At 34.6% G+C, this 26,703-nt stretch overlaps 3 protein-coding genes across 6 annotated transcripts in view; all 3 read right to left on the bottom strand.

Annotated features, from left to right (window-relative positions):
- The window catches only part of pkig (protein kinase (cAMP-dependent, catalytic) inhibitor gamma), a 48,681-nt gene extending 43,979 nt beyond the window's left edge, over positions 1 to 4,702 (bottom strand). The window contains exon 1 of one of the 2 annotated variants that reach the window (XM_056450010.1): positions 4,351 to 4,702. The gene's annotated coding sequence lies outside the window, so the exon portion shown is untranslated. Of the gene's footprint in view, positions 1 to 4,127; positions 4,219 to 4,350 lie in introns of those variants that run through there. The other variant, XM_056450012.1, reaches the window with a different exon arrangement.
- A 2,060-nt stretch (positions 4,703 to 6,762) lies between these two features.
- Positions 6,763 to 12,767, bottom strand: ttpal (tocopherol (alpha) transfer protein-like). Its single transcript, XM_056449933.1, has 5 exons — positions 12,696 to 12,767; positions 11,468 to 11,912; positions 9,566 to 9,759; positions 9,372 to 9,482; positions 6,763 to 8,981 (listed from the first exon to the last, which is right to left on the bottom strand). The coding sequence occupies exons 1-5, from the start codon at positions 12,762 to 12,764 to the stop codon at positions 8,703 to 8,705; spliced, it is 1,098 nt and encodes a 365-aa protein (XP_056305908.1). The 5' UTR covers positions 12,765 to 12,767; the 3' UTR covers positions 6,763 to 8,702.
- A 3,416-nt stretch (positions 12,768 to 16,183) lies between these two features.
- hnf4a (hepatocyte nuclear factor 4, alpha) overlaps positions 16,184 to 26,703 on the bottom strand; it is a 33,469-nt gene continuing 22,949 nt past the window's right edge. The window contains exons 1-10 of one of the 3 annotated variants that reach the window (XM_056449192.1): positions 26,306 to 26,493; positions 24,119 to 24,293; positions 23,939 to 24,033; positions 23,360 to 23,481; positions 21,047 to 21,202; positions 20,526 to 20,613; positions 20,288 to 20,440; positions 19,966 to 20,202; positions 18,508 to 18,630; positions 16,184 to 18,196 (exon numbers count right to left, since the gene is read on the bottom strand). In XM_056449192.1, coding sequence (XP_056305167.1) covers positions 18,054 to 18,196; positions 18,508 to 18,630; positions 19,966 to 20,202; positions 20,288 to 20,440; positions 20,526 to 20,613; positions 21,047 to 21,202; positions 23,360 to 23,481; positions 23,939 to 24,033; positions 24,119 to 24,293; positions 26,306 to 26,426 — 1,413 coding nt within the window. In that variant the 5' untranslated portion in view covers positions 26,427 to 26,493 and the 3' untranslated portion in view covers positions 16,184 to 18,053. Of the gene's footprint in view, positions 18,197 to 18,507; positions 18,631 to 19,965; positions 20,203 to 20,287; positions 20,441 to 20,525; positions 20,614 to 21,046; positions 21,203 to 23,359; positions 23,482 to 23,938; positions 24,034 to 24,118; positions 24,294 to 26,305; positions 26,494 to 26,703 lie in introns of those variants that run through there. The other 2 variants (XM_056449193.1, XM_056449194.1) reach the window with 2 other exon arrangements.

Below are 26,703 nucleotides of genomic sequence, written 5' to 3' on the forward strand. Positions count from 1 at the left end.
TTTATTCAACAAAACTAGCCTAGTATTTAGCCATGTTTGCTGCTACTTTGTCTTGGTCACTGCAGTAAGTGACTGTATTATCATCAATAACGTTACTTGTTGAGCACAAAAGTACATAACATACAAAAACGTAAACAAAATCTTATCTACGAAATGTTATGCCTTTATGCTTTGTTTGCTCGTTACAACACCCGTACGCAGTTGAAAAGTCCAGCATCTTCAGATTGCCTTTATTCTTGATTAGTGTGGTTGAATGACTTTTGTCCTAGGAGCACTGTACAAATGTGGTGGTGCTATTGACGCATGCTCAGGGTCCATTTGCGATATCTAGTCTATATATCTATGGTCAATAGTGTAGTGTTTTGGACCATATTATAAACGTATCTGTTGCAGTAATTCTATAGTTGCTCTGGTAATACAACAACAGTAATATAAACAAATTACCCAATACTGTACTAAGTTTTCTACGACTACATTACAACACTTTAGCAAATACTTAAAGGATACTACAGTACTTAGAGTTTATCAGTTCATAATGGTTTATAGTGCAGTAGCATTCATTAAAGAGTTGTAAATACTATTATATAATACACTTTACTATAGTACGATTCAAAAACACTATAATATTTACTATAAATTACTATAGTATTTTTATCAAGAGTGTATGACTTTCTTTTTTTTTTGAACTATGGATGTCAATAGCTGCTTTTTTCCAGTATTCTTCAGAATATCTTGGTTTCGAGAACCACTTGAGTGTGAGTAAATGGAGAGAAAATGGAATTGAACTCTCCCTTTAAGGGTGAATAAATTATGGGACAATCTTAATTTTTAGGGTGAACTATTCCTATAAGGTTCTTTCATCATTTCAAATCATTTCATCAGCTCCATCAACTGATTTCCCCGACAACCACAATTTGAATGCTTTCAAACTGTCAGTTTCCCTTCCATTCCAAAGACGTGTGCTATAGGTGAATTGAATAAACTAAATAGGCAGTAGTGTATGTGTGTGAGTGAGTGAGTGAGTATGGGTGTTTCCCAGTACTGGGTTGGCAGCTGGAAGGGCAGCTGTTGTGTAAAACATATGTTGGATAAGTTGGTGGTTCATTCCGCTGTGGTGGTCCCTGATGAATAAAGAGACTAAGCTGCAGGAAAATAAATGAATAAATATAATGCAAGTCTTCTGAAGGGACATGATTGCATGTGCAAAAGAGATTTTGTGCCTTTATTTGCCTATAACAGGGGTGTCCAAACTCGGTCCTGAAGGGCCGGTGTCCTGCTTAGTTTAGCTCCAACTTGCTTCAACACACCTGCCTGGAACTTTCTAGTACATCTAGTAAGAGCTGGATTAGCTGCTTCAGGTGTGTTTGATTTGGGTTGGAGCTAAAATATGCAGGACACTGGCCCTCCAGCACAGAGTTTGGACATCCCTGGCCTATAAACACGGATCAACTACAGATACACGCTTAATGCAGCTCAAATGGTAACATCAAGTCTCAAAACAAGTCCAAGAAAAAGCAAGATGTGTACTATCAGGCTCTTGCAGAATTGTGTGAAACGTGTACTATCAGGCTCTTGGGATTTGGCGGCTTGTTTGCAGAAAGCTTTTCCTGTCAAACAAATAAAAAAAAAACAAATATCAGGTCAGGTCAGGAAATATTGAGACTGTCAAGTTCCCCTCCGCATCTCACAGGAGTGCTCTGCTTCCTTTCTACCTGTTCCAATTATTCCATGGAGGCGGGCACTTTAACGAGGATGCTAGCATTCTGTAGAATTTGTCACTAGAGTAAGGGGAGTACAGTGGAGTGAAGTTTACCTGCATAGCACCCTGTTACAGTCGCACACTATGTTTAGCAGAGCCCCCGAAGTTAATTCATCCATCATTCATCTGCATATCATTGAGGTTAGTAAGGATTAACAAAAGACAAAGCTACCTGTGGCTCAATTTTACAGCTAATTACCCAAAAGACCAAAAGCTAATAGTCAGTTTGTCTCGCTAGGATCCATGACTCATGAACAGCCACGTAATAAGTTAGCTCAAGTTTAACCAAGGCACTATATCATGAGAATAAAGGCTATTGTAATGGAGAAATGACAGCTGAGTAGTGAAAATATGTCTTTTTTATGCGGTCATTTATCCTGAACATTTAATGTTACTTGAAATTAGTAGCATAAAAGAAACCAGCACATTGTGTCTTAGCCTGTTCTTGTAACACAATTTGTGTATTCCAAAGACCACGCAAGTTGTGTGAGCAGATTATTTCGTAGACATCTGTTGAAAAATGAAACAATCCTGGTGAGGGAATTTTAAAAATGGTATGTCAGGGTTGGATTAAGGGAGAGTTCTTTCAAAAAAATTTATTCTGGCATCATTTACTCATTATTCACCTCTTCCAAACCCTTTTCAGTGTCTTTTCTTTTGTAGAACAAAAATATTTAGAAAATGTTTATGTTGAACTTCCATAGTAAGAAAAATAATTACTATGGAAGTCAATGGCAATAGTGGTCTAACATTGATTGTTCAAAATCATTTATTTTATTGTTCAACAACAAATTCTTGGGTGAACTATCCTTTAATATATTTGATTAGAAAAAAATGCAGACCACAAATTCAGAGTATGGGTCACCATACTTGACCACATTTCACGACTTTCACTTTCACTTTAATAAAAAAATAATAATTAAATAAATAGGAAAAATGCCCATTGTACTTGTCACACTTGAGCCCCAGCCACTCAAAATGTCTCGCCACACCCCTAATTGTGATACAAGTTGCATTGAATAAGTGTTTGCCAAATGCATAAGTGTACACATCACACATGCTCACCTGACACACTTTTTTGGATGCACTTTCAATAGAGAGATAAATAAATAAAATAATAATAATAAAAAAAACACACTCAAAATTGCATTCCAAAGAAATTGCTTCTGGGACTTGCAAAAAATGAGGCAGAATAAATGGCAACAGGTTTTTTTTTTTTTTTTTTGTCTTAAACTGAACTTTCCCTATTGTTCCTCCTTTGTTGGTTTTTCATCCTCGTTTTTGAGACTCTTTTTTTTTTTTTTTTTGTTTTTTTTTTTTTTTTGCTAAACTACAAAATGTAAATGTGTACCAATATTAAATAGAGGGTAGGATTTTATTTTAATGCTCCTCCAAGCTATTTCACATTTGCAGGAAACTAACTTTGGAAGGGGTGTGGTTAGGGATATTCTGTCCAATCCATCAGTTTGACGTCATCAGAGCAGGAATGCAATTCCAAAGAGAAACTATATTTCAGGCATTTAGTAGACTACCATGACAATTATTCACATAGATTAACTTGCATCGATTAATTTTTCACCTCAAAAATAGCAAGAGTTCTAACAAAGTAAACGTGTCAGTTTTGATTACATGAAGTATTTATATCTCTTAGTGTGTCTGAACTTGTCAAACACAGCTCTCACACTCCCTCCTTCTGCAAATAAAAGATTATAAAAATGTCAAGACTCTTGACAAAAAGCTAATGGTTTGCATGATGGGACAGCGAAAAATATACATTTTACCATCATTCGCTAATTTTCATGTTGACAGGCAGAATGACAGTTCCAGTTACTATTAACTCTTTTAGAAAGAGGTACATAAAGTTGTCAGTCCCTAAAAAGACAGTTCAAGTGGTTCCAAATCTTTATGATTTTCTGTTGAACATTTATTTTTGAGATTATTTTGAAGAAACCTGTAAGCACTGACTTCCTTCGAGGGGAAAAAAAAACATATACTATAGAAGTCCATGGTTATAGGTTTTCAGATTTCTTCAAAATATCTAGAGCAAAAATAAATAGTCCGTAAATTACTATGCAGTAAAACTACCCCTTTAAATTCTCCCTTCCACCACATTCGTCATAAATCATACTTGACTGCAACAAAGTGAAGAAATTCTCAATATAGGGTGAACTGTTTCTTTAAGATTTAAATTGGCAAAAGCTGTTTCGCCTATGAAAGCAAAAACACTTGAAAATGCTAGTAGTAAACAACAGCCAAGTAAAGAAAAACAACCCTGGCCATTTTTTTAACCCAGCTATATATTTGAACGAAAATGGAGCATTTAAATTTCGTTTAAACATGAAAAACATAAGCAAAATAAGCTCCTTACTGTACAGTGCATCATTAGCCTACTCCTCAATCCTTTAAAGTCAAAGAAGCGCAACAAATCTCAAGTCAACCACAGTGTTTACCTAAATTTTTGCGTAACGTTAATCCAACAAAAAACAACCCTTAATGGTGATTTAATAAATTTGCACATTCGCCTGTTGTTACAGGTCCGAAAACTACGTCACTATAATAATCGCCCGTCATCAACAGTATCGAGCACTAACCTTGATCCTCTTCACTTTCTTCCACTTGTTACAACGCCATTCACTCTTTGTCGGGATTCCCCTTCATTTCCAAAAGCTCTTCCCGCATTCCCGCGCCGATTTGACGGATTTCAATTGATCTGTTCCGTGATTCCCAGTCAAATCCAACGCTGCTCTGACAGTCAGTTTAACACAATGAGAAAGAGGGACAGGGGCTTTAAACAGCTGTTTCCAAAATGGAGAGATCCCACAGCCAATCACCCTTCGTCTGCTCTATCACCAACAATAGCACTTCGCATTGTTCACGGGAAGCTGCTTGTATTGTAAAATTTCAGACGATTTAAATGTTGAAAATGTTTGTTTTAGGGGATTTATGAAAAGTCTTCAAGCTGGGGTGCAGGTTGGTGAATTCGCCTGCTGAATACCTTTACAAAATTGCCATGGTAACGTCAGTTTCCGCTAAAACGCCACACTTGCGGTGATTGTTTGTGTCATAAATATGTGGCAACTTAGTCACAGCTGTAGGCATGCATAAGCTAATTAAGTATAATAATCACGCCTGGAAGCATCATACTTTGAAAGCGATATTACTTCGATGTTTTAACTGTTCGTATGATTTTAAGATAATTTTACACCACCAGCGAAGATAAACTATTCCTTAAGCCATCTATAGAAAGAAAGGAAGTGTGTGGATGAAGTTTTTGCCATCTGGTTTATGTCTCCATCTTCTGGTAAACACAATACTGCACGTCACTCTTTTTTAACATTTATTGTATAACAGAGAGATTGTACACAACATTTATAATAATAATCATTAGATTATTTACAATGGTGCCAATAAAGAATGAAAAAGAAAAGAAAATATGATGAAAAAACTTCAGAAATCAAATAAATAAATAAATATCAATAGGATAACTGATCTGAGGATAGATATATAATAGATAAAGAAATTGAGAGTGAATTGATGGCAAAATAAGAAGATAACAGCAATTTAGAGATTTAATAGATTATACATATTAAAGGTCATGCAAATTGTATATGTTTTGAGTGCTTTCTTGTTAAGTGAATCTAGAATTGTAAGCAAGTAAATTTTAATCTATTGTTTAAATGCTATAAATGTTGGCTTGCAATTTGAAAATTTACATTTGTGAATATAAAATCTGCATTAAAAAATTTAAGTTTATTATAAAGCAGACATTAAAATTTGTATAAAAAACAAAAATTACTTTTGGAAAAATTCTGTGAAGTAATATGTGAGATAAATTTGAGATAAATAAATTAACATCTTGCCAAAATTGGAACACACAGTTGCAAATAAGTGAGGAAGAGTTTCAGCTTTTTTCTGACAAAGTCTGATCCAAATCTTTTCTTTAAGAATTTTTGGACAGGGTTCATGTTATGTAATAATTTGAAAGGTATTTCCTTTACCTTATTAGTAACGGAATCTGCTGACATTTTTTTGCTGAATTTTTAAAAAATTTAGTAAAAAAATCTGCGGATTTATGCCGAAAAAACTAAATGCTTAACATATAAAATAAAAATACAAGCTTTTTAACTTTTATTTAATGTTTTCAATGCAAATCCATCTAGATCCACTTATTTGGTAAACAAAGAAAGTCTCTCATATAATATATCTGCTAAAAGACAGAAAATATTATTTTACAAACTGTATTGTAAATAAATCATATGAACACGTTCATATTAGTCAATATTATTACTGAAATTAATTAAAAAACTGAATACATATACATTTACACACGTTTACACAAGTAAATAAATAGACTCGATGGGCTAAAAATCTGTGGATTTCTGCACACGCAGATTCTGTTTGGGCCTACTTATTAGTAAAAAAAAACTTTTTTTTTGCTGTATGGACCATATATTTTCCCAGTTTAAATGGTCAAAAAGACTGTTCCAATGTGAGATAGCAGGAGGGGTAAAGACAGGAACAGAGCAATAGAGCTCTTATTCTTTAGTTTTTAGTTTTGTTTATAGCAAAAAAAATTTCACCCAATAGGCGTATTAACTGGTTCTGGAATGGGAACGGTTCCTAGTGATATTGTATTGCTTTTAAAAAGCATGTATAATCCAGAAGGAATAGCACCTATAGTTATTGCAAACTCTAGGAGTTACCGGAATTTTGCATTTTGTGAGAAATTCTGTGTATCTCAGCAGTAGACCTTCCTCATTAAAGAGCTGGCTAACATGTACTATTCCATTACTGAACTTGATTGTAAAATAAAGATTTATTTTTAAATAAAATATTTCTATTGTTCCATATGTAGCACCGGTGGGGAGAAAATTTGATGTTTGTAGATGAGAGTACTGCACATCAATCTTTAGCAATAGAAAAATGAGAATGAACTCTTAATTCTGAAAATCATAGTGTTTATTGACCGTGTCCACAAACAGAAATAATAAAATACTTAAATTATAATATATATATATGGATACAATACTTACACCAAACGTAAGGCTTGAAACTAAGGCATAAATGTGCTTTGATAAAAATGAAATAACATCTCTTCATTTAATTTTTTGAAAAATAATAATAAAAAAAACATTTATCTGTACAGGGTCTGTACAACATTAAAAGTTAATGTCTATGTATTCGTTTTTGGCAAATGACAATATACAAACACACAATGAGAATTTGGCCACTCAACTTTAAAAATGCTATGTAGCTGTAATGTAAAGTATAAGCTTACTATATCTTAATGAAGAACTATCTGGTGTCCCACTAATTGTAAAGCTTATAACAAAGGTGTACAAAAAGTTAACAGTGAATTAGTGTAGTAATGCACAATCACGAACAGTAAAATACATAAAAACTACAAATTAATTTTAGGGCTGTTAGGATAAAATAAATTACTTAGTTAAAATTTAGCAGTTATTGTTTCGTATTTAAATTAATGACAATTTACTTGTCAACTTGTTCTAAACCTTTATGGTTTCTTGTTTTCTATTGAACACAAAAGAAGATATTTGAATAATTGTGGAATCTATTAGTTAATGACAACCATAGTAGGAAAAAAAATACTATGGACTAGGGATGCTCCGATCAGGATTTTTGTAGCCGATATCGAGTACCGATTCCTTGTCATGGTGATTGGCCGATACAGAGTACAGATTCTAATGCTTTAAAGCTTCATAATGCATAAAGCACGTTTTCCCTCTAAGTATGATACTTAAGTGGAGATCTCTCCTTACCTAAGAGAATAAATTAAGAATGCTGCATATAATCCCTTAAACGTGTCTCTTATAGCTATTTAGGTGTGAACATGTCATGGCCAGAAGCAGCTTTACAGAAAATAGATGAAACAAAAAAACTGATAAGAAAAATGACAAACAATGCGATTTGGAAACACTGCAAATGATGGAAGAAGAATCTTCCATCTCAATCAAGAAAAAGTTAGCAGCGCATATTTGATGCATAAAAAGTCAAAATGTACACCTATAAATCCATTACTTCTTTCCTAAAAGGAAACAGACATATAAACTACTGTTTATTGCAATAAGCATATTACAAAAAGTTATATTATTAAATGTTCGTGTTAAAAAATATATTGTTTATGTTTTATTTATGCAATATTTCCAGCCAGGTTTTAGTGAACTTGCAACATTGTCTAAAACACAGAAGTTATTTTAGTTCTTATATTTAAAAAGGCCTAAATACATTAAAGGTCATTCAAATATTTTGCTCATCTCAATCTAACACAAACACTTGTGATCGGTTCATGAGATTGGCCAGATCAGTGAGTACCGATCAAGTCATTAAATCTGATTATCAGCCGATACCGATCTCCGAACGACCGATCAGAGCATCTTTACAATGGACTTTCTTCGTAGTATCTTCCTGTGTGTTCAACAGAAAAAAAGACACTCAAACAGGTTTGAAATAAGCGGAGGGTGAGAAAATTATGACAGAATTTTCTTTTTTAGGTATTTCCAATGTGCTGACTAAAAGATTAACTAACTAAACAAATACTAATAATTTTCCCTTCACCTTAAATTAAGGCAAGCATTTTTCAGACATAACACAAAATCATGTAAAGCTGAAACAACCATTTGAACATTTCTAAACTCACTGTATAACTGAAAATAAATACAGATATATATCATATATTAAAACCCAGAATGTTTGTTCAATGGCTAATAATATTAAGCTCAGATAATGAATTTAAACCAAGGTTTTAAAATACAGAGTGAACCGATTGAGCCAAAGCAATGAATATACGTAAATTTTCCTGCATCTGAATGGCTTTAGATACCAGATCTATTACACAGTCAGACCCATACGGTGACCTGTGAATACATAATTGGTCATAGCTCAGCAAACGTTTCAACAGAACCAGCTGCACATCGGCAGAAGGTCAGTAGCAATAATAAAGCTGTGAGCGCAGATGTCTGAAGGAGTCCTCTCCATGTGCGCCACCTTGCTCACCCTCAAACAGCAGGGCGTCCGGCATTATGACGCCCTCCAGAGGATCGGGCTGACAAAACTCTACCACAAACTCTTCCTCAGCCTCCAGCAGAGTTCTGGACCAGGCGTACATATCAAGTCTTCCAGATACTCCTCCATACTCTTGAGGAAGCACAGACTGGGGAATGACTCGATGGAGAGAGGCCAAGTCTGAGCCGTGAAGGACGTACTGTTGGAAATAGACATACCCTTGATTTTTGAGTATTATTCTGCTAAAAGTAAATGTGCAAACGGGTCAAAGATGAAAAGGGGAGTGTTAGCATCAAATAAAGTGTAATGCAGCTCAATTTATTTTGTACATAAGAAGATATGCACACATTTCAGCCCCAAAATGCTAATTAATTGATATTTTAAATCCTCAAATATTTACACTATGTTTCTAATCACTACATTTTACTCATTTGTCCATTTTTTTAAATAATTATTCATAATATAATAACATTGTGTATGTTAGTATCAAAGTATCATTTTATTTGTTTTAAAAAGTACAGGTCAGAAAATATATCTGGTATGCTAAAAGATGACTTAGAATTCCAAGAAATAGTGGCTAATTACTTACCCTTTCTGCCATTTTCTCTTTCAGAAATGGTTTGATTATTGCAAAAATACCCTTGAAGATACGTGGCTCATTTATAATGTTTACAGCTTTTATTCTGATTGGGAAGCCATCCTAAAACAAAAAGAAGCAGATTGATGCTCAAATTCAACGAGTGCATCACAATTAATCACTGAGCTAGTTTTGCATTGATTTACCTGCAGGATACCGACAACTTTCTTTGCCAAAAGTGGACCTGGATTAGAAGCTTGAGAGAGGCCAACTCCAGCATAATCCACCAGGATAACGATTCCATTTACTTGGGTTTCCTCAGGCTGAATCAGCTTCTCTAATGTTAAGTAAATAGCCCTAATGTTGTCCACAAATGGGTAATCGTTAGGCTTCCATTTACCTAGGAAAGGGAAAGACAAAAAGGTATGAATTTAAATAAGAGCCGCATTCTGAATAAAACAGAAGCACTAAAGTCTTTCATAGGCTTTAAACCCTATAAAGTCTAATTAACATCTCAGATACATGAATCTGTAATGTTTCCAAATTATCAATGTGATAAACAATTGCTGAAAAAACTGTTATGTACATTTTTTTTACATGTTTTCTCTATAATCTAATTGTTAGTTTATACTTTTTTTTTTTTTTTACAAAAGAAAAAAGGCAAATTTAACTTAAAATGTTCCTTTCAGGTCATGGGATACATTACACATTTTTGTTAAATTTTATAAAGCAATACCAAGAGTAATTGTTATATATTTTTAGTAATTTTTCAACATCAACATTTACTGTTTTTTCCATCATTTCATTTAAAAAAAATTTTAATATGGAGGTATTACTAAATTGCACTGCATTATGCGTGTTTGGCTGCTACAGTACCAACTTCAGAGCTTTTCATTATAAGCATTTAAATATCATATCACCAAAACATATGTGGCAACTGATATGCATATATGCAAGGGTGTAAATTTGGTTTTAAAAGTGGGGGGACATCGAATAGGGGAAAGTTTTTGTTGATTTAAATCCAATTTACTGCACTTACCTGTATTTAGGGACTGTTGTGATACAAAAGTCAGTGAGAAAAATGGGCTAATTTAAACAAAACATATTTCAAACTAACCTAAAATTGTCCAAAAAAGGAGAAAAAGAACTTTATGAACTGTGTGTGAATTATTTTGTAGTATTAATTGCAGATATAGACAACAGCGGAATTGATATGTAAGCAATTTATATGAAAATGTTCATCATCATTTTATTAATGTATAAAAAACAACCATTTTAGTTATTTTAGTTAAAAAAATATTTACATTACCTTAACAAGTTTTCTGTGCAGTAAAAATATCTAAACATTAGACTAACATCAACAGTGTAGACATATTCTGTCTGAAAGAAAATATGATTATTCTGACCTGAGGTAATATAATGAATTAACCAACTCAGATGTTTTATTAAGTGATCTGATGCTTGGTGTTTCATCTCTGTTTGAAACGATTGTTTGGCATGCAGGTAAAAAAAATCATATAAAGTGGTTGGACACAATCAGGATTTTGAAAAGTATAGAGGACATACCCTCCGTCACATCCATGCATATATGCACTTTTCATAATGCAAACTTATGTTGTAACCTTTTCATATTTTGTCTAATTTCAGGTTCAATCTACACAATATCAGTCTGGTTTTGGCAAAAATCCATTTGATGTAGTGTGACACTGGGATTCAACTATCTATTGGAAACTATCTATTCAACTATAAAAAACAACTATCATGTGGTGATGGGATATCATCATATAGTGTGTCATAGTGGACAACAACCATTTCTATGAACTGCTTACTCTTGTTTACATGTGCCTGAAAGGTTTCTTGTCCAGTGTGCAAGAAGAATAATTTGACAAAGTGACACAGTGATCATAACAGACAAAAAAATTTTGTTGATATTTTGTAGCCTGTAGTACTCAGGATCCAATAAGCTATTACATTTACTTTTTATGCCAGGCTTTACAAGTGTGTTGGACTTTTTATTATTAATAAATCTAACCCAAATGTTTGGTTTTCATGTCAAATAAACATCTTGTTATCCTATAAGCAGAATTCATGCACATTTCATTCATTACCTGGCCGTAAACACAGTATGTAGCGTCCTTGAGGGTCTGGTCTGGGAAGGACAGTGAGAAAGCCCAGTTCTAGGACGTGCTTGACTGTGGAGGGCTTCAGGTCCTGGAACACCTCAGGCCAGGCTCTCCGGCTGGCATGATAATTCAGGAGAAGCTGAAGAGCCCGGTCATAATCAAACTTCCTGGCCCTGAGGAAGCGCAGCAGAAAAGCATCGTCTAACCGGGTCCTCAGATTAGGGTGGTCTTTCAGGATCATATCCCGTAATGCCTGGACATCCCGCAGCCTCCATTCAGGCTTCTCCTGAAGCTCATCCCGAGCCTTGGCTACTAGTTCAGGAGTCAGAGTGCAGGTGTAGATGGGTGGAGGAGGACCTGGGAAGTCTAAACCTGCAGCCGTGTCCCTTGGAGGGCCAAGATCAATGTGCCCATTTTGGTCTGCCATGGGCTAACATGGAAAATATGGAAGAAATAAAAATAGTGCAGCACATGAGTAAGTTTTGATATAGACAAAGCTGTCAAGCTTAAGTTTTAGTCATTCTACAGATGCGGTGAAAATTCATGCTTATATGATATTTAAAGGTTTACTTTTTGTTTTGCAAATGTAATTAGATTTTACTGCATTGTATTTGTAAATATTGTAATGTGTTGTGGGTACACTGATTTTTTTTTTCAAATGATTGAGCTTTAAAAAATATCATTACACTACATGTTTTGGTATGTGATATATCACAGTTTTCTATTTCTTGTTGTATCTCAATATATACAACTGGCCTGAAATAATAAAAATATTGAAATACGGTTCTTCATATTTAGATTTTGAGAAAGTTATATCAAGTTCATATTTTTACAATGACAATGAACGTGCCATATCTTGTTGACCATTAAAAAGGTAATGATAATATTTTCTATACAGAGCATGTTATTTCTTAAGGGAATAACTGTTGTTGAACTTCTACACCTTAACAACTGCACTATCATACGCACAAAACATATTTTGTAACATGTTAATGTACCAAATGATAATTTGATGTATTTTAGTTAATATACTAAAATACATCAGACCCATATAGCTAACACGAGCTTTCCCAGCGCTGCTATGGTGTTCAGTAAGCACTGCAAATTTAGATATGAAAGCCAGGCGTAATCCTTTTAAGCTGTTTCACTTATTGCGCGTTTAATTTCTGATGATTTTCACTTAAAACAGAACAGAAACGTAAACATGACCAACCTGCCAGAAATCCGCAATCAGTTCCGTGTACAGGAAGAAGCCGATCGAGCATTGGTCATTCTGTGTCATGTGGTGTATGACGCCAGACGCGTTTATTTGGCGTGCTCTTCTGACGTGAGTAATGTTTCGAAGAAGAAGAAAAAAGTAATGTTTCGATGATAAAAATGAAAATATCCCAGCTTACTTTTAATTGATGCATTAGAAATCTGGTTTAGCTCAAAATGTAAACCATCTCCGTGCCTTTAAAACAAAAATCTGTGCATACCGAAATAACAGCATTGACTTAACCAATGGTGTGAGTTTGAGGGCGAGTCTAAGTGCTTTTTGGCCAATAGCAGCACACAGAGCGTTCGGGGCAGGCGCAAACGTGGTGCAGGTAAAAGAAGCTCATAGATATTTATATATATATTTTATTTATTTTTATGTATATATCTATGAAAGAGGCTTGGGATGTTTCACTGTTGCTAACTTAACCAATGCTGTAGTTAGATTAGCAACTTTTCAAAAAATAACCAAATTTATCTGTTTATTAATGTATAAGGCAATATTTGGGATGTGAAACTAATGAACAGATAATCTATAATGAAATGCTTAGCAGTACATTATTATTCATTCATTTTGCATCGGCTTAGTAGTCCCTTTATTCATAAGGGGTCGCTACAGCGGAATGAACCGCCAACTTATCCAGCATATGTTTTACACAGCGGATGGGGAACACTCATTCACACACATACACTATGGCCATTCATTCATTCATTCAATTTCTTTTCGGCTTAGTCCCTTTATTAATACGGGGCCACAGCGAAATGAACCGCTAACTTATCCAGCACTCTTTTACGGAGCGGATGCAGCGGAAACCGGTGCTCTGGTTTCCCCCACAGTCCATAGACATGCGGTATAGGTGAATTGGGTAGGCTAAATTGTCCGTAGTGTATGAGTGTCTTTGGATGTTTCCCAGAGATGGATTGCGGCTGGAAGGGCATCCGCTGCGTAAAAACCTGCTGGATAAGTTGGTGGTTCATTCCGCGGTGGCGACCCTGAATTATTAAAGGGATTAAGCCGAAAAGAAAAGGAATGAATGAATGACAATATTAACTGTTCATTCATGATATGCTTAGCTGGAACCCATCATTTTTTTACTTATTGTTTGGTGCAATGTAAGAACACTGGAAGCATAGTAATTTACTGCTAGGACAATAAGTTTTTAGACATCTCATTTAACCCCAAAACAATATTAAAAATACATGTGAAAATCAATTAGTAATGAATAATTTTTTACATTAAAGGGATAGTTCACAACAAAATTTTAATTATGCCATCCTTTACATTATATTACCCCATATTGCATATTCTATCCAATGACATTTTTTCCAAAGTTTTTACACAATGACATCATCACGCAATACCTTAAAGGTGCAGTTGGTAATCAGCCAAAATGCTAACGTTAGCTTCGAAACACAGTCCCTCCCCTGACGTCCAAAACCACGCCTCCTGAAATCACGAACGTGCATTGTAAAGATGACAACCCACTACATCATGTCATTCGCCAGTTAGAAAATATACTTGATAATACTATAATTCCGAATGAAAAACTTATCGTACTGTGCAATATTTCATGCATTAAAGGATCCCGCTTTGTCCTAAAGCGACTATGCTTTGGCCGGCAGGATGCATTACTAAGCCATACATGCTCTTTCAGACCGAATATTCAAAGTAGCATGGTAAACAATATAAGGTCCGCATCACAGGTTGTCATTGTTCAAAAATGAATCAACCTGATGTGAATTTAAAACCAACTTCACTTTAGTAAAGCAGGCTAGGCAGAATAGCGTTATTTACCTATGTTTTGTTGTTAAACATCTACATTATTATTTTGTTATACAAAAATCTACATTATTGATACTGTTAAAGATACCTTATAAAATTGAAAATAGCCACATCAATCTTTCGCTGGAAGATTTCAGGAGCTGAACAACACTTATGACCACTATATAGAACAACTGGGCATATAACCCATTCGTAAAACAACAAAATCTACATAAGCTTTGCATGACTGAAATAGTTTTAAAACAGAACATTACCTGTCTAAAAGAAATACTTCAGCCATTGTGTCATCCTTCCTCCAACGTGCAAAAGTAATCCAAAATTGATTCAGGTTTTAAAAAAGTTTTGATTCAGCATTTGTTTTTAACGCTGTCACTTTCTCGTGTGCACATGAAAGGGCATGGACGCGCAAACGGGGGATCTGTCTGCATGAATGGGGTGCGAGGATGTACAGGTACAAATCTACATTTGTTGACAGACAGTTTGAGCTACTTATCAGAATTATGGGAATTAGCGGCCTGACAAATTTTAATTGAATGAACATTTTTTAGTATTATGCCTCACCCAGAATATAAAAATACATATAAATACATTTAGATCATTTACTATACTTATTACTATTGGAATGTGAAGACAATTTCAATCAGCACAACAAAACATGTTTCTAAATTCACCTACTGCACCTTTAACCTACCTTTAGCAGCTTCCCCAATTGTTGGCAACACAGTGGGTGTTGTTGCACAAAAATGGCAGCAAGCGTCACACTTTCTATGCAAGTTGGCACAACTGCATCATTCATTCATTGACTTGGTCTTAGTTATAAAATCGACCTTAACTTTTCGCATGCAGTTAATACATCGTGTTAGTTTCTGTCACATCTTAGTAGCTGAGGTGTTATGACATAGTTGAATTATATCTCGAATGCAGCTTTATTGAATTATGGATCTGATTAACGTGGAGTTCATTCAGTAATTGGCACACAATTGGTTATATGATTCCGCGACAATGATTTCTTAAGAGAAACTATATCAGTAAAGGCGCCTGCTTTATGAATTGTTTTATTGTCTGTTATCAGCGTTGAGCAGCACACACTCCCAGCACTAAAAATCCTTGACCATGCTCTGCCACGTACACTCGCTTTTTATCATCTTGTTTTGAAGCAGGTTTTACGGCTGGAGATGATTATGAGCCTGAAAAGTTACTCTGGAAAACTTTTGCTATTAACTAAGGTTTGTTGTTTGGAGAGAGATGGAAATGCAAAGCAATCTTTCGGAAGAAATCTTAATCCACTTTAAGCTGCAAAACCCTCTCCAAATACTATACTGGTTAAAGTCAGGTTTGTTTTAGATTCATTGTTTTGTTGTTGTCTGAAATGTATTTTCAAACCACCCACTATTGGAAAAAAAAAAGATAGTGAAGGCTGTTGAAAGATTTGCTTTTCAGGGTTTGTACTTCCAGCAGTGAAATTTCAACCACACTGAACTGAACTAAACTGAACACAGCTGCTTTGACAATCTACATTGCAAAACGCTATAGAAATAAACATGAATTGAATTGAATTGAATTGAATTGAATTGAATTACTATAGCAGCTTTTGTGACTTGAAGATAAGATTCAAAACGATATCAATGGACAGCAGATAAAGAAAATAAACAACAACACACTTTTATGTAAAAATATAGCCTTGACATTTAATATCAGTTCACATTGCATGTTTCAAATTACCCTTCTCTCTGAAGGATGCAATTGTCAATTGGTTATAAATGACCAATATTTGAAACTATAAATGAATGTGGCATTTTTTCCTGAAATATATATCACTGACTAGCCACAATTGTTAAGGGGTTGAGCAGGAAACCAGTGTTTTTTATTCTAAAGTAGACTTATGAAAAAAAAAGTCATTATATTTACATTTTAAGTATGGCACATACAGACAAAATACGAAATGCACATACTCTATGCATACATACAATAATTACCAGCGTTTTGGTAAATAACAATATTTCCAAGGCACAAAATGTTAAGGTATTCTATCAGGCTAAAGTGTTATAAGAGCCAGTCGTTTGTAGCAAGCTGTGAGAATACTGTACAATTAGAACAAACATCTGATCAAATTCAGGCCTGCTGTAACATTAATGGAACTCAAACTCCTTGAAAAGAGATCAAAATTTGCATAGCCTTTCTATTATATGGTTCTTTCTGAATGCTGAATGGATAGTATAAATATGCACCACTTGTTTGAACAAATGAGATGGGATGAACATAAAGAGCCTTAAGTGACCATTTGAAAATTCTCAGTTTCTTTGGATTTACGATTTATAGTTAATAGGGTATATGCACACAGACTTTTCATTTCAGTCAGCTAGCCCCAGGGCTTCCGGTTAATTGTCATCCTATACAAAATGGCCACGTTTAAGATCTGATTTCTTTAAAAAACAGCAATCTTCACTGCCTGGTTGAGGTACAGTATAAAGTGGCTATCAGACCAAACAAGAAGCACTGCATTAAATTATAGTTTTCCTTGTCTTTAAATTAAAATATGGAAATTAATTTTACCCCAGTATTTTTTTTATGGAATTTCTGCTGGGATGGCACCTGCGTTTAAACAGCTTCTCGTCCCTTTTTACACTTTAACAACCAAATGAACACTGAAGTCTATTTAACTGATTTGAATTACATTACAACATTGATGCTGTAAAAGGAACCTTATGAAATAGAAAATCGTCACATAATCCTTTCACCGGAAGTCCACCATTGGCTGAAAAACACTAGCTGAGTATATAGTTCATTGCATATTTTGGGGGTTTTATTAAGTTAAGTATTAACATTTCTTTCAAATTTGGAAAATGTTGTCATTTAGAGGATTTTTGCTGAAAGATTTAGTGGAAATGCCAGATTTTCAATCAGACAAATGAAAATAAAATGTTCTACAGTGCCTATAGAAAATCATCATACCCCTTTAAAATAATGACTTTGTTTGTCATACATCCTGAAATCAAACCACATTCCAAATAACTTTTCCAGTCTTTAAAATGTTTTTGTAGCCTTCTCATAATCTGTACCTTCCTACAACTATATCACGAAGGTCTTTTGAAAGCAGGGTGTCATGTGCGTAAAGTATAGATTTTCACAGATGATGATTTTCTATAGCCAGGGTATATGATGTTTTTTATTAAAATTTTTTTATAGAGTAGAATTTAGACCTTTTATAAGAATAAAACAAATTTAAACATTATACTTAAAGCCGCCACATCTAATAGATCCAGAGAAACTGAGAATTTCCAAGTGGTCTCTTAAATTGTTAGATTAAATAGATCTACAATCTTAAATAGATCTACAATCACATTAAGGCTCAATTATTTTGGTAAAAAATTCTAAAAATAGTAAATTCTCAATGTTCACAGTGTCCTTTGCTACAAACTTTAATTTGAACAGCTAGTGAATATACATTTCAGATATGCTGTGTCCAAATATCTATTGTCACAGCCTATTAGAAGTAGCGAGTTTAAGAAGTTGAGTTGTGCGTCTCTGCTATCAGATGGCCTCTTGTTTAGTGATGGTAGGTTGAGGGATGGAGCTTGGCTGTTTGGGCACTGTAGCAATAACACCCGATGCCATTTTGTAGTGATCAGAACCTGAGGCTGTGGGGGGAGATGGGATTGGAGTTTCCGGAGTGGCTGTTTCGAAAAAAAAAAAGCAATGGGGTATTATGGCACCTTAAATAGACATAATTTGCATAGCATGATAACATGTGAAAGAACGAAACCACTGGTTGACACAAAATAAGCACGCTTATGAAATTTTTTAAGGCATTAGGGTAGGAAAGCATTACAGTAGCTTTCTTTGACAAAATAATCCAGATTAGTTTCTACGATTCTGGCAGGGATTACTCTCAACAAGCAAGCCTGTTTGTCCATGGTTTTCACATTTTAAGGACCTAAATTCTTCCTTCATGAAAAATGTTCTGTTCTGGAAGATGGTTACTTACACATCTGGCCATTGTGAAGTGGAGTAGCCATGTTGGCAGTGACTATGACGTTATTACTGAGGTGTTCCTGGACCAGGTGGGGGTGTAGAGAGTGATGAGCGTGAGGTGCTTCATTAGCTGAACCTGACAGGAAAAGGAAGTCGTTAAATTTATGGATGGAAAGGTCATTTATAGGTCAGATTGAGGGAAGAACTTGTAGAGCAAGAGGTTAAATGGTTAATTTACCGCAAAATGAAAATTGAGGCTTTTGTTCATGTTACGCAAAACCTTTTTCTAAAGATGTCACAAATTAAATGCATGTGAATCAAGCTATTTAATCCAAGCCTTCTGAAGAAATGCTTTTATGATGGACAGATTTTAGTTTAGGCTTTTTATTCACATAAGAGACATTGATCAGTCAACAGAAAGCTCAAATATACTGCTAGTCCTCATTAGCTCTCCTGTGTCAAGCAAGCATGCTTGAGCTTCTGTGACCAGATTGATTTAAAAAGATATTAATCAACAGCAAGATCATGATAAATGACTGTCACATGAAATTTAAAATGATGTTTCTTTCAATGGCTGGTTGGGTGAACCACAATGATGTCAACAGTGCAACTACAATGATATTTCTAAACTCCCACCATCATACCAAGTCATACCAACTGTGGAAAGGCAGCTTAAAATATGTCAGACTTTTCATTTTAAGGTATTCTGTATGTATAATATGTATAGTCTACCTTTTTTCAATAAGTTGTTCCCAGAAGTTACTGGTATGGTATCTGGTACAGCTTAGGATCATTTAAAGGCACAATATGTAAGAATTGTTCATTAAAAGATCCAAGAACCACTAGAACAATGTTATACAGTATATTATATTATGTTATAGATTATATATCCAAACAATGTTCAAACCCAGAGAAATAACCAATTTTACTGGACCATGTCCTATTTCGCCATGCAAACGACGTCAGACACTCTCAGTTTCTTGTTAGTTTTTTAATATAAAACAGGAAAACACCAGACGCTTTAATATGTTGTGTGTTTTAGTAGACTGCACAGAGCAGAATTATAACGGAACCTCAAAATGTATTTAGTCTGATAAAACAGCTGCTTCTTAAGCACATGATCACAAGCTGAACAACTGGAAGCTATGGACTGTAGCCTAATAAAACCTTCACAGCTTTTCTGCCACATCACGCTTGTCTCTCATAAGCAATTGCTCCTTACACTTCAATGGCGTTCAGCTTTATTCTGCTTCACACTATCATAAAAATAAGTTTAAATACTTTAGCTCGTCCATGAACATGATTTCTAGGAGACCTGTAGGGTGAAATAAAACGACAAATCCCATGATTACACACTACGCCTTTGTTTGTTGTGAATACACACCCTCTAGTGATGAAAATTACACGTTGAGCCTTTAATAGAGAATAAAACTGCTGTACCAAAGCTGTCTTTTCAAGAAAAGTCATTTACCTCCTAAAAGCATCTCTTGCAGCAGATTGTCTATCTTCGCCATTCCAAACAATTTAACAAACTGGATTTGCTCGATCATTTGCCAGGTGATGCTCTGTAGTGTCGGCAACAGCAGAAGCAGCTCGCCGAACCGTCCCCGTGAGTCATACTGTCGGTCGTTGATGTAATCTTCCAAACTAACTTGAACTTGATACCGCATTCGTTTGATCTTGCTTGGGTCACTTAAACCTTTGGCATCTGCGAATAGCGAAAGAGCATCACATTAGAAAAAAACACTTGACATTCTGCTCTCTTTATCTTATTTTAATAATTATTTATGTACCTGGATCGAAAAATACAATGGCTTTTAAGCAGGCATATTCATTGTCGTCAATCTGCAGATCTTGGAAGGGAAGGACTAACTCGTCAAGGATTCTTACTGCCACGCGGCTCACCTCCAATTCAGGGCAGTTTCGAGGAATTATATGATCATTGCCTGCAAGAATCATGGAAAATGTGAGGTAAAACATTAGTTAAATTGTTTGAGGGCTCTACTCATATACGCATGTGTCTTTTCTTACCTAATAGTAAAATGTCTTTATACATCATGGAGCGTTTGGCAGCTCCTAGTAGGAGGTGTTCTCCAGCGTGAGCTCGCAGTAAAGCCACCTGAGACAAATAAACATGGATATATATTATTTCTTTTGCATTTTCTTTAGAATTCTTTTCATGACCAGAATATTTCAACTAAATGGACTATTTGAAGTCGCTATGATGGCCATATTAGGTTAGTCTTAGCATGTCTCCATGTGTGAGAAGATGCGGTTTGAGACGCTCTCACCCACAGCTAAAACACTGATAAGTTAGCATGCCTCAGTGCTCAGCGTGTTAATGATTCTGAATGTCTCAAGAAGAGATGTAACTTTCAAACCAGCTCATCATATTCTAACCTGAGCCATCTAAATACATTAACCACCCAAACTAGAGATCTCTGAACTTTTTTTCCAACGAAAACAAAACACCGAATCAGTCGACACCAACATGCATTTAAGCAAATATTGCAAGGACACATTTGTAGCTAAATAAGAGGAACATGTCCTACCTGATCATCCAGCGGGAGGTCGCAGAATGCAGGGATGTATTTGGCCCATTCCACCAGCACCAGCAGCTGCTGTTTCATAGACTCGCACACATCCATTATAGCGGCTACCTTTTTTGTTCTGATATCACCATTCAGGATTGGACCCGGTGATGAAATCTACATGAGGGTATATACTTTATAAGTATTTTGTTATACATCTCTTAAGTATAAACATTGATACTATATTTTATTATTATTACTTATAAACAGTGCATAACAATATTATTAGACTAGTAACAGATTTTTGAGACCACCACAGCTGTTCAAAATTTTTAGTTTCTTGAATAATAATAATAATAAATATTAATAATACATTTATTTTTATATAACACATTTAAATTTAATTGGATTAACTTAATGGTTAATCCACAAGTATGTGGATAATCACATACACAGTTTGTCTAAAGCTGAAATACAGTATCGTTATCTATAAATTTTTTAATTAACTGTTTCACAAGAAAGGCAGAACAATTAGTAAATTGTTTTATTATTTTTAGTAACCAGATGCCCAATTACAGTAATTTACTTGCTGTTCTTAAAAGAATTGAAAATAAGAATTGAAAATAAGTTTTAAAGCTTGATTAATTTGACACTTCTGAGAGAATATTGGGTATGAAAACACAAATTCTCTTTTTTTTGCCTAATAAATGACAATACAAATTATTTTATATATAGAAATCATTTTATGTATTAACATACACTCTCAGAAAAAATGGTACAATGTTTTACCAAAGAAGATATAAACACTTGTCACTCGGGCAGTACCTTTTTATGTGACAGAATTGTACCTTAAGACAAAGAAACTAATTTGTACCATTGCAGTTTGTACTTTTAAGGACATGATTTGTAGGAAACCAAAATGTACCTTTGGTTTTTAAAACCTGCAGATACAATATTGTACCTTCGTCAAAGGTATAAATGTGATCCATGAAGGTACCACTACAGTGACAAGACACTTTGTATCTTAACAGTGTCAAATGTGTTCCTTCAAGAATTATTTAAAGGCATTTTGCTGTATCCAAAATATGTCAATTTATTTTCAGTAAATATAAAACATCAAATACATTTTTAAATAATGTTTTTAATTAAAAAAAATTCTTTGTGTAAATGCACGTTTTCCAATTACAATAAAGAATTAAAAATACTTTAACATAAATCAAAAGATCCATTTTCAAGATTTTTTGCTAAACATTTCACAACACTTTTCACAAAAATGTTACAGAAATTACATCCAGACTTTCTTATGTACAATATAAAACATTTTTTTTCTCCAATTTTCCCACAATACCTTCACTGAATACTTTCCCACAAAAAATCACTGAAAAGTTCATTTAATTTACTTAATTTTAAAGTATAAATAGAATTATGCAAAAGTTTTGTAACGAGATATGCACAATGTTTGATTAGCTTTACAATACTAAAATGTCTGCATGAACACTGCATATGCAGAACTTTTGCCAGCTCATGTGCGTAATGGAAAGCAAATGGCAAAAGGTGCGGATATCAATAATGAAAATGTATTTATCAGAAAACGCTTACCAAATGATTATTAAAAGGCTTTAAATGTTTAGTATACAATACCTATAGTTTTGTTTTACCAGTTGTTTTGTTTTATAAAACGTAATAATTATTGTTTATGAATTTCTTTAAACATATACTTTTAAACGATGATTCATGTTTTAATATGGAAATTATTCATAAAATCACTTTGTCTTTCCACTAATATTTATTTTCAGATATATTGTAATAAAGAAGGAGTTGTCCAATACTTACGTTCCTTTTTATGAGAACAATTGTGTACCTTTCATTTCAATTGTACCATAAAAGGTACAGAACAATATCGTAAGAGGTCTTTTCTGTACCTTATAAGCTACAACTTTTACAAAGGTACAAAACTGTTCCTTATGGAACTTTATTTGTACCACCATGTACCTTTTTTCTGAGAGTGTAGTACAAGTCATATAATAAAGTAGAATTTGATCTAGCAACACCCAGCAGAACTGCAGAAGTATTGACTGTTTTCGAACAGGTTTCCTAAACAATTCCCTACTCTACCATTGGTCAGATTGTCCTGCCCCAAACTAGCATCATTGGTTAAACCAGTGTTGCTATGTAGTTCTGATTGAGATGCTTAAACAAACAAAGCAATCTTTTGATAACGCTGCAGTGTTTACACTTTTTCAAAGTGACCAACCTTCAGATGTCTTGTTTAAAGTTTATAGGTTTTACCAAGATTTGTTTATTGAGTACTTTGATTTGATTCACACTACTTACTTGTCTAGAAAGAACATCAGCCTGAATGAGTGCGTTTATGGAGGGTAAACTGCTGTCCTCATAGCTGGATCTTCTGGTGCTAATCCTGTCTCTTTCATTCTGCACAGCTGAGGATGAGATAACTACTTTTAATCAACAAATTATTAAAATAAGATACACTTTTTTTGGATGTTATACAGTCAAAAGAACAAACTTTGGTTAAACCATTGAAACATACTCTTTCGTTATCAGTAGCAGTGAATGCCACCCAGTTCTGACAACCAATTGAGATAGCGGAGATGGGGAATATTAGCTGACTTTGTGAGAGGGGGGGTTGCGTCCGTCCTCAAGGTTGCGCTTTTTTATCAGTGTGCAGTTATGATGGCTCTAAACTGTTTGTTCAGCATAAACCAGACATAGACTTCAGTGCATTGTTGAGTGAACATTAACAAAATGTCTCTCGCTAACTCTCTCTCTCTGCTGTTGCAACATCTCCCATTTGCTCCACCTCATCCCCTAACCTCCCAAGCAAGCTAAGAGAGTTAAATCTAAGTTTTAGCTAGTATTATGTGAATGTAATCTAACAACATGTGCAGGTACCTTCTTTCTTCATGCCAGCTCGAAAACATTTCTTTAGTCTGCAGTACCGACACTGATTTCTCTTGTCTTTGTCCACTATACACTGTCTGTTGAACCTGTGAGGAAACATAAAGACATAATTGGATGGAAGCTTTTGCAGATTTTTGATAATAATTTAGAGATTATTTTGTTTTCTCTAACCTGCATGAGTACATGTGGTTTTTGCGTACACTGCGTCTGAAGAAGCCCTTGCATCCGTCACAGCTTGAAGCCCCGTAGTGCTTTCCTGTGGCCCGATCCCCACAAATAGCACATAGAGTGCCGGCCCCTAAGTGATTGGCAGCATTCATGTTGGCACTTTCTTGTGGTGAGGAGTCTGCAATCATGGGGGATTTTGAATTCAATCAAAAGTGTCCTAAATTCATTTTGTTTTATTCATACAACAAAAATAGTCAGAGAATGAAGAGGCACTTAAAATAATATGGCACGAAATTCGTATTTTTTTCAATGAAGCTTAAAAATGTGGGTTGCAGACTGAACCAGCCAAACTTATTCCAGACCTATCAGAGTTAATGTAAATAGGGGAAAGGTCATGGGGTGAAACTTAAAAAAAAATACATTTTTACAGCTTAATCAATGTGCAGTGATTCGTCATCATAAACATGTGCTGGAAAGGACTGTTTGCTTAGTAATCCAGAAGAGATTAGGACTAAATCTGTACAAAAGCTACAACAAGATCATGCTAGATTATAGAAACCCTAATTAGTGTTCTTGATGACCTACTAAACAAATCCATCCCAAAAAGTTACTTACTGTATGTACACTTGAAGTCAGAAATATTAGCCCCTTTGGATTGTTTTTCTTTTTTTAATATTTCCCAAATGATGATTAACAGAGCAAAGAAAATTTCACAGTCTGTCTGATAATATTTTTTCTTCTGTAGAAATTCTTATTTGTTTTATTTCAGCTAGAATAAAAGCAGTTTTTAATTTTTAAAAAACTATTTTAAGGTAAAAATTATTAGCCTCTTTATGCTATTTTTTTTTTTGATAATCTACACAACAAACCATCGTTATACAATAACTTGCCTAATTACCCTAACCTGCCTAGTTAACCTAATTAACCTAGTTAAGCCTTTAAATGTCACTTTAAGCTGTATAGAAGTGTCTTGAAAAATATCTAGTAAAACATTTCGTACTGCCATCATGGCAAAGATAAAATAAATCAGTTATTAGAAATGAGTTATTAAAGCTATTATGTTTAGAAATGTGTTGAAAAAAATCTTCTTTCTTTTTAACAGAAATTGGGGGGGGAAAATAAACAGGGAGGCTAATAATTCAGGGGGGCTAATAATTCTGACTTCAACTGTTTATGTAAATAATATATGTGTTTTAATGAAACTGACTTTCTATGATCATTCCATAAACACCAACCTCAATTTGCTGAAGAAAAAGATCTGATTGGATTTAATGCTGATGACAGAAACCATTTAAACATTCATCATTTTTAGGAAAAGACGTGTTTGTTGTTAATTTTGATGCTAGAGGCAGTCAGAATAATCACATTAAAACCTAAGCAATGATCAAAGGCAAACGTTAAAAGGCTCATCAGTTTGAGTGATTATGGAGTGATCATCTAAATCATGATCTGATTTGTCATTTTAACTCTAAAGTTTGTGGTTAAAAATAAAAATGTGAGTAAAAATGTAAATTAAATTATAATGTGTGATGAATATATTTCATTACAGGTTATTTAAATAATAATTAAAATAATTTGGATGCACTCTATTGTATAACAATCCTTGACAGCGATTTCTATTTTAGCTGTGGGTTATTAAAAAAAGTCCAAATGTCAATCAAACTCAAATGTAAACATTTTATAAACTGGACTCTTATTGCTTTACTAAAACTTTAAATATAACCTTACCCCTAATATTAAATTACTTGTCTCAGGTTGACACCGGTTGAATATCAATTTGTTGCACAAAACTTAGACATGGGAGGATTGGCTGCGAAACATTTACATGACACCCTCTTCGCCTAGTAATCATTCATCCTGGTGTCAAACTTCTTCTTGAAATACTATCCAAACAAGTCATTTTATCCCAAGCCAGCTGTATGAGAACAAGCAAAAGGAAACGGATGAACCTATTCTCCTTGTGAACTTCCATATCTGCAGGACGGAGCATGCAGTGCTGCTTATCTTCAACCAAAAAATGCATTTTCAATTGGCTTCTGCTATATTGGCTTTTCCATGCAAGAGGTTACGAACTTGCCAATTGGCGATTCACTATAACCCTATCAACCCTGCCTCCCACGCTTGACCAAATACTATTTAGTAGCCCATATAAGTCACTAAAGGTCTCAAAGTTCACTCCGAATGACTCACCTGTGCTCATCGCAAGCACTTGCATGTTTTCAAACTCCAGCGTGGTGTAGGCTGGATCCAAGGCCTCGCTATAGTCTGCCATCTCCATGTCTACTAGTGGTTTGGACAAACGCATTCTCATCTACCTGATGCTGGGGGGAAAGACTTGTCCTCTCTAGTGTGTTTGGACACCCCCTCATAGGCCAGGCCCCTCCTCTTGAAGGGGTAGACACCTCTGAGTGACAGGGGCCATGTCCTCAAGGGCAAAGATGAGGCTCGCTCTGATTGACAGTCTAGGGCCTCCTCCTCTCCAGTGGGATGGCCTTTATGTTAATCATTAAAATGCTAAATCAGAGTTGTTGTTTTGCTTTTTTTCAGAGATGGAGACAAATAGGGAGATTTACTGTCTTATTTTTTGT

The sequence above is a fragment of the Danio aesculapii genome, chromosome 23 (assembly GCF_903798145.1).
Source record: "Danio aesculapii chromosome 23, fDanAes4.1, whole genome shotgun sequence".
Taxonomy (NCBI): Eukaryota; Metazoa; Chordata; class Actinopteri; order Cypriniformes; family Danionidae; genus Danio; species Danio aesculapii.

Coding starts and splice junctions, on each gene's coding strand:
- ttpal (XM_056449933.1), bottom strand. CDS start 12,764: ATGACACAGAATGACCAATGCTCGATCGGCTTCTTCCTGTACACGGAA. Junction 9,760..11,467: donor CATACTGTGTTTACGGCCAG/GTAATGAATGAA, acceptor TCCCTTTCCTAG/GTAAATGGAAGCCTAACGAT. Junction 9,483..9,565: donor AAGTTGTCGGTATCCTGCAG/GTAAATCAATGC, acceptor TTTTTGTTTTAG/GATGGCTTCCCAATCAGAAT.